A 12,524-nucleotide genomic window follows, 5' to 3' on the forward strand; every position below is an offset into this window, starting at 1 on the left:
CTTACACCAGTGAATTTTTTTAGTGTGGTGTCTTTGGAAGATTCTACTTTTAATACCAATTAAAATTAAAAATTATTGATAACGAAAATGCATGTTACATAATTTTGAAATCATTAAAGAAAAATGGTAAATTTATATAATATAGGACAAATTACGACGGTAATCTGTGTATTTTACTCCTTGTGTCATTTTAGTTTATGTACTTTCAATTGGTTCGATTTTGATCCTGAATTTATGATTTTTTAAAAATTAATTATCATTCTTAGCATTTTTTTTATGGAAAACATACACATAAGTGTCATGTGCCATATTTTAAATTGAAATAAATTTTAAAATTTAGAGTCAAAATTGAGCCAATTGAAAGTGTAGGGATCAAAATGACACAAGAGATAAAATATAGGGACCACCGGTGTAATTTGCCTTACAATATGTTTTCAAGAAGAATTTTGTTATACACACCTCATACCATATGCACCTTTAGTTACGCTATTTTCTTCTTTAGTTATGACCAATTTTCTTCTTTAGTTATGACGTTATTTTGAGATTTTGGTTATGAATTTTTTTTTTTAATTACGACTCAGAAAGTATGAAATTATATCATTTTCTTCTATTGTTATAAAGTGCATATGGTACACACCTTTCAAACGGTGTGTATTGTAGTATTTTCCTATTTTAAAAGTTAACATAAATTAGAAGAGACGTGTGAAATAAGTTTATAGTCAAATTTATAGATACACACAAAGATATAAGAAATAAATAATAAGAAAAAAAATTGGTAGGATTGAGATTGTAGTAAAAGCAGATCATAGAGCTTGTAGAATCGGAATTATAATGTGATTCTATACGATTTTATAACTATAATTATAGTCACTTCAAGATCTTAGGCTTCTTTTGAAAATTGTCAAAAAAGTCAGGTTATTGACATATTTTGGTTATATCATTTTTTTAATTTTTTTATGTTTTTTCGTAAAAAGTAAAAAAGTTAATTTTTTTTTTGCATTTGCCAAAACAACCCTTAATAAATTTAAGATTTTACTTTGATTCGAATCATTTAACCCAATTGAAATTGTAAAATCATAAGATCTTACCATCTACATTGAGATTATGATAAGCATGAAAAAATATCCTTGTACCTCATTATCACTGATTGATTCGACGCCCCATCACCTTGAATTTAATGTGTATTTTTATGTTTGGAAAATTTATGAATCTATGGTGTATTAAGATTATGATGGATTAAGAATCTAGATTAAGGCCTATTTGGAAAGTTGAATTTGGATTAAAATAGTTAATAAAGATAAAATAGATTAAAATAGTCAATAAGACAAAATGTCACATCTAAACCATAATTATTTCATTTTTTTTCTGACAACCATCTAATCAATTACAAAAAAAAAAGCCATTATTTTCCTAAACATAACTTTCTTAGACGACTAAAATAGTAAAAAAGCCAAGTAAAATAAGTTATTCCCAAATGGGGCCTAAGACTCTCAGTATACCAAAAATAAATTTAATGTGTATTTTTATATTTGGAAAATTCAAGAATCTAATAAAATGGGTTAGGTTTTTTAGGTCAATGATCTAAAAATGTATTGCAATAGATTTGTAAGAACTGTTTACATTTAATTATTCAAATATGAAGTATATTAATTTGAAAACTAAATGGATGATGTTTAATGGAATCAAGTTTTTGTGCTTAGTTATGTTTGTAACACCATGTGAATGAACTCACAGGATAAATTGGCTACCATTGAAGAATTGACCATCTCTGGCATGGAGAATCTTACGGAAATTTGGCCTGGGGAACTTGAAGCTAAACTAAGAAAGATGACAGTTGAATTCAATAATGGGCTCTCAAGTATTCTTTTCCCATCCAATTCAATTAAGGGCATGCAAAATCTTGAAGTACTTGAAGTGAAGGACTGTCGATCAATTGGAGTAGCCTTTGACCTTAAAGGACTTGTTTGGGAAGGCATATTAGATATGGCACTCCCTTCATTAAAAAATGTGAAACTAAGTTGTCTGCCAAAGTTGACACATGTTTGGAAGGACAATTCACCAGGAATTCAAGGCTTTCAGAATCTAAGATCCTTAATAGTAAATGAGTGCAACAGTTTGAGAAATCTATTCTCATACTCTCTAGCCAAATTTCTTGTAAAACTACAAGAAATAGAGGTAAATGACTGTGGTATGATAGAATCAATCATTGGAAATGAACCAAATGCAGATGATGCAGTGATAACAAATATGATCATGTTCCCTCAACTGAGTAGTCTCAAACTCGGTGATTTGCCAAACCTTAGGAGTTTCTGCTCTGAGACTTGTACATTTGAGGGATCGTTGTTGAAAACAATAAAAGTAATCAATTGTCCCAAAATGAAGATACTCCCATCAGTATTTCAGCGCAAGCTAGACCAACAAAGGGCAGACTTTTCAACCTCATCTCAACACCATCTCTTGGATGGAAAGGTATGTTAATGAACTTTAAAATATAGCATTCACCGTTAATTAATTATCAATTCTTACAAAGAAAAATTGGTGGCAAATGTATGTTTTTAAAATAGACCAACCATTTTTTTGGAGTGTCAAACATGACAAATTGAACAGGTTACAATTATGAGATAATTTGTTTTGTTTGGAAGATTTACACGAAAGACCTTACAAAACAAATAGTCTGGATATTTTGATAATCTAAATTGTTTATTTTGCAAATTTTGTGCATAAATTATCAAAAACAAATCATATTGATATGATAATCATAATAATGTAATTTTGTCATATTTGTGTTAAAAAAAAATGAAAGACCTTCCAAATTTTTGAATCCATTTTTTGAAGTCGAAGATCGTAAAATCATATTGTTTTAATTATCGAATCAATATGATTAGTTTATTTATTTTTTTTGATGATCTATACATAAAGACTTTTATAAGAAAAAAAAATGATATAAATTACAAAGTGGGACTTGTGATAAAGGTGCCCAGCCCCACCTTCTTTCAAATTTTTTGACAAAGATTTATTAGGATAACAAATTTGTAAACATCAATTCTTGGAATTCTCTACTTTACTGATGAACAATAAATGGACGAATAGGCGGACACGTGGACAAATTGACAAATATGTGAATAAATAGATAAATAGGTAAGAGTTATATGATATTTCAAATTGTTGCTATCTTTGTGGATAAAAAAAAGAGAAAATTAGTCTAAGGTCCCTCTCCCATTTTTAGTAATGGAAGAGATTCACGATATTATTTTTTAATGTCTAAGGTCCCTCAACCCACACCTATCTATCACAGAGAAATTTGATATATCTCACTCCATATGAAATTGATTGCTCTCCAAATCTTTCTTTAGAGCAAAATCTCTCTCCATCCTCAGAAAATTTGATCTAGTAGTGATGCTGTGGAGTTTTTGATCTCATGTTTCCGACGACGATCTCATGTTTCCGGCGATCTCATGTTTCCGGCGCTGGAATCCGACGCTACCGGAACGCTTACAGATCTCGATCTCATCATCATCACCTGGTGTGCGTAATTCTCCTCCGCCTCGATCTCGATCTTTGATTTTCCATCTCTCTCTTCTTTGCATTCCTTGCTCTTTTGCGTCCTGAACACCGACTAGAACGATGATTTCCTCCGATTAACCGGCAGCAAAGCTTTGGCGAATCGAGAATGTCACAATCTGAGCCGAAGTTGCTGGACTTTGTTATGCTCTTGAAGTTGCAAATCACCACAGCTTGGTATGAAAAGCTAGCACGCAACACAAACAATTCATGAATTGAAGACCAAAACAGTTCAAAAGCAAAGAAAACAACCCATTTCTTAATATTTAACCATGTCTTCTTTGTTGCAGAGATTTGAGGCGCAATCTATAAGTATGATATTACTTTCTTAAAAACAGTTTATGAAAGCGTCCAGCAACCAAAAACATCCCAAGAAAGTAGGGATAATTGACTTTTATTCTCCCAAGTCACGCATCCTCTCTCGACCTTGCTTTCTGGTAACACCAACAAAAAAATCACACAACGATTCTCTCCAACAATTCAAAGCACCCAATTTGGATATTTAACAGTTCAAGCTGCTTCAGAGGAAAAATGGACAGTGTTGTAGTGATTACCAAGGCTATGCATCCAAATCACTGAAGCCATCAAACTATAGACAATACAAGTAAATTTCTCTGGTTAGAGGGAGATTTTCTCTGGGTTTGAGTAAATTTCTCTGGGCTGAAGAAGGGAATTTCTCTGGTTTTGAAGAATTTCTCTGAGTTGAATCCAGAGAAATTCTTTGAATCCAGAGAAAATAACCGAATTTTATTTCTTGGTTGTACTCAGTGCAATAATTTTGTATATGATCTGTTTGGTGTGCACATTTCTTTTTGTATCAGTGCTAGTGTTGTTGTTGTTGTTGTTTTGCTTCCCTTTTTTTTTTTTTTTTTTTTGAGTTAAAAACCATAGCTGTTAGTTCTTCACATAATTTGGAAATTTCTCTGGTACATGATTTTAAATTTTCTCTGGTAAATGATCTGAATTTTCTCTGGTTTCATAGAGAAAGGATTCTACAGAAGTAAACAAATAATTGTGAATTTCTCTGGGCAATTCCCAGAATTTCTCTAGGCAAAGAAAAATTTCAAAACATAGAAAATCAAAAAAATTGAACAAACCAGAGAAATTTCAAATTTCTCTAGATGAAAATTTCTCTGGGTTGAAATTTCTCTAGATCGAATTTTCTCTGGATTGATGTTGAGGGACCTTAGACATTATAAAAATATTGAGTGTCCTTTATGCTATAAAATCATAATACCAGGGACCTTAAAAAAAACCCCTAAAAAAAATATAATTTGAGACAATTGCTCCCAAAATTTTAATTTAAAATTTAAATGATTGACCCGAGTTTTATTTATTAAACTAATATATTGATAATATATGAGATGATAAATTGTGTTAATTCCACACCATGATTTGATCAGAATTCTGATTGACCCGAGTATTCTTTATTAAACTAATATATTGATAATATATGAGATGATAAATTGTGTTAATTCCACACCATGATTTGATCATGATTCCCACTTGATTTGAACGGTTTAAGATGTCCAATTAGCCAATCAATACCCATTCAGTCTAATTTTGTTAATATTTAATTGGTGCATAAATTATTATTTTGCGTGAGATCATTACACATTCCTTAATTTGTTTTAATTTTGTTTAACGTATAAAATGTGTCCTATGGTATTTCTGTCAAACGCGGTTTGCCGTAGTCATTAGAATTATGGCTCGTTGAGAAGATCATACTTGTAAAAAATTAAATTGATTTAAATACTATAGACATGTTAGTAGATTACATTTATCTTCAAAATAATAAACATTCTATCATCTAAAATATAATTATTGTCCATTTCTATATACAAATGTGATCTAACCATGTAATTATAGTTGTTCAAACAATTTGATTTTTTTTTTGTAAGAATGGTATTCTAACATGTTCTTAGCTATGAACGGCTCATAATTGAGGTGGCCCCGTGGGGAGCCCACAAAAACCCAACAACATCTTCAGTTAATTTTGCCAACTAAAGGAAAACGTTACCCTAATTTAATAAATTATTAAGGATTTTTAAGTGTCTTTAGTCTTACTGATTTATCCCTACTCAAATTCTCCCTTCAATGTTCATAATATATATATATATATATATATATTTTAATTTTCTGTAGTCCATAATTTTATATTGTTACTCGTGATAATGTGACAATATCACTTTTTGGATGTTTTTTCTTAATGAGTGGAGCTTTCTTTAGAAAAAAAGAAAAGATAAGCTATATAAGCCTTACCTATGATATTAAAAAAATAAAAACAATTTACAAATAGAATTTAGTTATATATATATATATATATAACTTATAAAAACTTTGGTGGCCGGAACATTTTACAGTTATGAACTACCACAAGATGGATGCTTTTTTGTTTGAAATAAAAAGACTATAAAATGACATATTATTTGTATAAAAGTTTTTAAATTTATTTTATTTTGTTTTGTTTTGTTTTATTTTTATGTAGCATTAGCGTAAACAAATGTAGAGCATGCAAAAAAAGAAACCTAAAGCCTTTGCTTAGGTGGCTTTATATTAAAGAGGTGAGGGTTGTAGTTGTGATAAAGTGGTGGTAGTGTTAGGATAGCATTGATAGGTGATAGGTGATAGGTGGGTGGTGGTGGCAATGAGTGCTGATGGTAGTAGAGTGCTGGGGGTTGGTGGTGGTGTTAAGATTTTAGTATGAGAAATGCTTTTAATTTTATAAAATAGAAAATCGTTTTTACACAAATTAATTCATTTTTCAATGTCTTTCACACAAATTAAGTCACTTTTTGTAATGCTTGTCGTTCTTGTATTTTGATTCTTGAGTAATTTTGGTTCCTATAATTTTAATTGGTTCAATTTTGATTATAAATTTATGATTTTATCTCAATTTAAACCAATTGATTACAATTATTATCATTTTTTAATAAAAAAATGCACACATAAGTGACATGTGTCATACTTTTAGGTTCACAATTATGAACTTGCTCAACTCAATAAGTTATCTCGATCAATTCAGTAATCATTTTATGTAAAAATAAAAAATAATAAAAAAACACTAAAGGTGTTATTAATTTGACTATATTGGCATAAAATCTAAAATTAAATATCAAAATTGAACCAATCAAAACTATAAGAATTAAAATGGCACAAAAGGCAAAATTTAGATGGCAATTGTTAACAGATGTTAGGGGAGAGAGTTGGATGTGTCAAATTTAATTAGAAAAGGCTATCTCCCTATTTAATTTTTGGCTCGATGCACTGCTTACAACAGTTTTTTTTAATAATATTAATCGATTTTGCATTAATTTTACCCCACTGTCAATTGTTGTTCATGATCAAATGAAAGTTGTTGATATAACATCTAAATTTCAATTAAAATTTTATTTTATCCTCAAATTATCTCCAAAATATCTATTACACCCCTGAATAAAATGAAATTTTGAGTAAAATAATTATGTCATTAACACTAACACAGTTAAGTTTAATGGTCTTGCAGTTTATTTTCAATGACTGGCTTCACTACGACTTTGGAAAACTTACTATCACAGACATAAATGGATCAATAGAGATGTGGCACAACCAACTTGAAGTTGACCTCCTTTACCAAGTGAGATTCATGTTGGTCCAATTTTGCGGGAAATTATCAAATGTGATCTTGTTGAATTTAATGCAAAGACTACCATATCTAGAACGGCTGAAGGTATGGTGGTGTGATTCACTGGAAACAATATTTGACTTCCAAGGGTCGGTAAGCGCTAGTATTACTGTTGTGAGACGAACATCAATCGTTCAGTTAGAAGATTTGAAATTGATGTATTTGCCCAAGTTGACGCATATATGGAAGAATGTTTCTCAACAAACTCATTATTTCAAAAAGCTAAGGTCACTAGAAGTGGAGAGGTGTGACAACTTGAGATATATATTCACGATTTCCATGGTCAAGGTTCTTGTGTATCTAAATTATGTAGGAATTTGGAAATTGCGAGAAAATAGAAAAGATTGTTACCACGGAAGAAGGAGGAGGAGGAGGAGGAGGAGGATATGGTGATGATGAAAGGGGCAAAATCCGTTTTGTCAGTGTGGAACTTGAAAATCTTCCGAATCTTGTGTGTATTGGAGTTCCAAAATCACAAATTCATATCTCCAAATTGCGTGTAAATTTCTGCCCCAAGTATCGAGGTAACCAATTATACTTCCACACAAATATGCTTCTTTCATTCTCGTTGTTTTCAAAAAATAAAACTTTCTCAGAAAGCAACTTCACTACCCCATATATTTGCCACATCGACATCTCCCAAAATGGGAACGGTTTAAGGAAGAAGATTCTCTCCAGCATTTTCTTCATTCGTTCATCATTTAATAGTTGATCCAAAAGCCACAGTTGGTAATAATGATTAATTGTTGAATTGTTTGATGAAGAAAGTGTTGGAAAGAATTCGAATACACGATTTAGCTGTTGTCATTCATGGTTTGTTTACATCCAGTCGTACTTGTTGGCTTCATTCACCATAAAACATGTGATGATTGAAGCTAGAACCTCCAGAAACCACTTTCATTTTGTTTTTCCTTCTAACTCAAGAAAGTGACTTCACTTCACTGTACTTGCCACATGGTTATCTAAAATAATAATAGGATAAAAGACAATTTTGTTTTTCATTTTAGTCCCTTAATTTCAATTTTGTTATTTTGGTTCTTAAAATTGTCAATTTGAGTCAATTTAGTTCTACGTCTAACGTCCTTCTACGTTGATAACAAGAATATGATAAAACATAATTTTGGTCCTTAAAATATGCATTTCTTGTCATTTTAGTCCCTCAAATTTTAATTTTTTTCATTTTGGTCATCAAAATCGTCAATTTGAGTCGATTTAGTCCTGGTTCAAATTGACAACTTTGAGAACCAAAATGAAAAAATTTAAAATTTAAGGAACTAAAATGATGAGACACATATTTTAAGGACCAAAACTATCTTTTACCCAAGTATAAAATATTTTTTCCGTTATCAATGTAAATAGATGTTAGAGAACTAAACTGACTCAAATTGATAACTTTGAAGACCAAAATGACAAAATTGAAACTTTGAGAGATTAAAATGACAAAATGCATACTTCAAGGAGTAAAATTGTCTTTTATCCATAATAATAATAATAAGAAGAAGAAAAACAGACACAAATAAATTGGTCCTATAAGCATTTGTGAATATATTAATCCTATTATTTTGTTTCTAGGAATGATAAAAAGAGGTAAGAAATGAAATTACATATAGCATTGCTCTAATAATAATAATAAGATCTCCAAAAATACTTATCCTTAATAAACTGTGTGCATGTTTTTAATCTTAAGATATATAATTATTGTCTCCAACAATTTGTATATTTCAGAAATTAGTAGTATACCCTCCAGATTTTGAGCATTGTCTGTACACTAATTTCTTACAACGTCACAACGTGATTGTCACTAATATAGTATTGGTTAGCAATAGATTAATTCATTAACTTATGCTTTGTTTGGATATTTGGAAAGGGATTTAGAAACGAAAAGTGCCGCACAAAAAAAAAAAAAAAAAAAAAAAAAAATCCCCATATTTCATTCCCATTATTCTCACATTTTTCAATTTTCTTGTCAAATCTTTACTCAAATTCGTAATTTGAACCTAGATCATGATTTTGGGTAAGGATTTAGAATGGAAAAGAAAAAAAGAGAATGAAATATGAATGAAAATATAAGTTAATTTTTTTTTTCTATTTTCATTTACCTTTTCTATTTTTTTCTCTATCCAAATTTATTATTCAAACACAATGCAAAGTATTTACTTGGTTATCTTTATTTATTTTTTATTTTTTATATTTTTTTGGCCAATAGGTGAAAGGCTAATTACAAATTACAAATCTATCTATCTATCTATCAATACGATTATATAAGCAAAGATACCGATACCGTGTAGTGATTGAAGCTCAAAGTCTCAATTTATTTTTAAAAAGGTAAATTACAAATATATCCATTGAGATTTACTAAAAATACGAATCGTCCCCCGTGGTTTGAAAAATTACAAATACCTCTCTGTCAGAATTTTTTATTTAACAGAATTAATTGAAAAAGTAAAATTTCCAACTGGTCACCTATATAATAATAAAATTATCTGAATTATTAATTAAAGTAAAATTTTAACATTATTAAAAACTGTTAATTAACTTGATGATTTATTAATAAAAGGACATATTTGTTATGAAATTAGAAACTTTAAGAGGCATAATGTAATTTCTAAAATCACAGGGGGTAATTTATAATTTAAGTAAATCTGAAGGGATGTGTTTGTAATTTATCCTTTTTAAAAAGTTGAGTCTTTAGATAATTTTAATAAATGATATTTGCAAGTGACAGTTTAAATAACCTAATAGTTGAGTGATCTTTAATAAATGATATTTGAAAGCAGAGGTGGTGTTGACGATAATGATGAATCAAGTTATTAGCTATATTTTTAGTTTTAGTAATCATTTGATACTTGCCACATGCAGGCTATAATGTGGAAGGGGAGTAATATTTACCATTTACTGCGGTGGGTCGCCAATCTCTTCACAGAAAAGGTATGCATTATTGCTATACACACCAAAACAAAATAATAATAATAATAATAATAATAATAATAACAATAATAATAATAAAGTATAGAAAAAAACTATTACACCAAATGCCTCTTCATCTTGTTTGTGGGTTTATCTGTTTATGCTCATATCCTTTAATTTTTAGTGTATATATTTATATTTCGTTTGAGGCCTTCCAAATAATATTTTTTTGGATAAATTGTACTAATAATCTCTGTATTTAGGTGCTTGTGCCATCTTGGTCTTTATAATTCAACTAATTTGATTTTTATCCAGAATTTATGATTTTGTCTTAATTTGGTCCAATTGATTATAATTGCTAGCATATGTGCAAATGAAAGGCATGTGTCTTTCTTTTAGGGTGAAATTGTAAACTAGATTAACTTAGCAAGTTAACATCAACCAACTCGGTGATAATTCTCCGTTAAAAAAATCTAATGACATTATCAATTGAACCAAATTGATCCAAAAAAAAAAATTAAATATAAATATTGAGCCAATTAAAACTGTATCTAAAATGACTCAAGGGGCAGAATATAGAGACTATCATTATAATTCACCCTATTTTATTTTAAGAATCTAAACACTTTGCTAAACTGTTTCATTGTGTTAAGTAAGAGTTGTATTTTTTGTTCGTTGGTTGTTTACAGAATTCGTTTGTGTGAATTAGAGAAATAGTTTTTTTCATTTATAGCAAAGAAAAAAAAAATTGTATTAAAGAGAGAGAAATTTCCTCTACAGTCTATATGCAATTCTCCTAAAATTGCTTGGGGGATCTTGAACAAGGATAAATTAGTAGCTGTTAGGTTGGCCAAAGTTTAGACAGACTTCATCAATTTTTATTTTCATGTAGTACAATTTTCATGTTATTATATACAAAATTCATTTCATTGGCCGAGTACATTCAAAATAAACTGATCTTATACTCCTTCCGTCCCAAAATAATAGTCCTTTTTGGGAAATTCAACTTTTTTTGGTAGTACAATTATTGCATTTGAAAAAAGTTAATTTACCAAAATTATCCTTTTGATAGTACATTTTTTGGGAATATCAATGTCATAATTGTACTTTTTATATTGTTTATTAATTTAAAAGAATGGCAAAATAGGAAATTTATATTATTTTTGTACTTGATTTTTGAAGAGGGACTAATATTTTGGGATAATGAAAAGTGGAATAAGGGACTAATATTTTGGAACGGAGGGAATAGTAAATACAAGAGTTTAATATTATTCTCTAATGTAAGTTTATCTTGTTCAACTTTATTTTGATGATTTAATTATCACAAATAATTCTCTAACCAATATGTCCCTACTAGTTATTTCTTTCTTTCTTCCCCAACATCCTACCATCACCACTACCACTGCCACCACCACTACAGCACACCTTGACTATTAGTAACCATTATTTCAAGGTTCTAACTAAATATTGGAGAATATTTTCTATGTATTACATTTTTTAAAACAAAAAAATACTTTTCACATTGCACCCATTAGACACAAGCACATTGAATGTAATAGCTTTTAGCTAGTCTTTACTGTCTTTCATTTCAAAATTTGATTGCAGGTGATTTATTGGGTATGCTTTTCTTTATAAAGAAGTTGGAGAAATAGATATTGGCCATATTTATGAAGAAACCAAGGCTACAAGGTGTTCTTATATATGAAGAACTGTTTAGTTATTATGATTACATTGAGTCATGATAGAGAACTCCTCTAATCACCACCCTCACAATCCCCCACAGACACGTGGTGGGTAGTGATTGGAGGAGCAGAAAAAAAAAAAAAAAAAAAATGTAACCAATGAGAGAGAGAGGGGGTCAAAGGGGTGGGGGAAAAGGGGCATGAAACATTTTTGTGATTACATTTTGTCTTTGTATAAGTTACGTGTCATCTCATTGGTTGGGTTGATTGTGCTGGCATAGCTTTCTGTGTGTGGTATAACTTGGATTGACTTTATTATAATTATAAACCATGTAATAATTTGTGTGTGAATTTGATTAGTGTTCTTTGTGTCACTACTACAATAATGGTAAAAGGTCACAGTTTTTAACTGTGATTTAGGCCTCATTTGAAAATAGATTTTTTTAGTAATTTTTTGATTTTTTAGCTAAAATATGATGTAAAAAAAATTAATTTGTTTGGGATGACTTTTTAGTTTTTTACGAAAAGATGTACAAAAAATAGAGAAAAAAAAAATAATCATGGATTTTTTAGTATAAGTTGTTAGCTTTTAAATTTTTTTAGTGATTTTTGGATTTTTTTGACTAAAAAAGACACTTGCCAAGCCTCGTTTGGGAACAGGCTAATTTAATAACTTTTTGGCTATTTGGTTAAAATATGAGCTAAAAAAA

The 12,524-nt window shown here is 29.5% G+C and overlaps 1 protein-coding gene across 2 annotated transcripts in view; it reads left to right on the forward strand.

Moving 5' to 3' along the window:
• Positions 1-12,250, forward strand: part of LOC114274827 (uncharacterized) — a 55,132-nt gene extending 42,882 nt beyond the window's left edge. Inside the window, exons 3-6 of one of the 2 annotated variants that reach the window (XM_082891029.1) lie at positions 1,735-2,469; positions 7,067-7,749; positions 10,085-10,153; positions 11,738-12,250. In XM_082891029.1, the coding sequence (XP_082747155.1) occupies positions 1,735-2,469; positions 7,067-7,618 (1,287 nt within the window). In that variant the 3' untranslated portion in view covers positions 7,619-7,749; positions 10,085-10,153; positions 11,738-12,250. Of the gene's footprint in view, positions 1-1,734; positions 2,470-3,851; positions 4,379-7,066; positions 7,750-10,084; positions 10,154-11,737 lie in introns of those variants that run through there. The other variant, XM_082891030.1, reaches the window with a different exon arrangement.
• Positions 12,251-12,524: the final 274 nt, after the last annotated feature.

The sequence above is a fragment of the Camellia sinensis genome, chromosome 10 (assembly GCF_055761805.1).
Source record: "Camellia sinensis isolate YWXY chromosome 10, ASM5576180v1, whole genome shotgun sequence".
Lineage (NCBI taxonomy): Eukaryota > Viridiplantae > Streptophyta > Magnoliopsida > Ericales > Theaceae > Camellia > Camellia sinensis.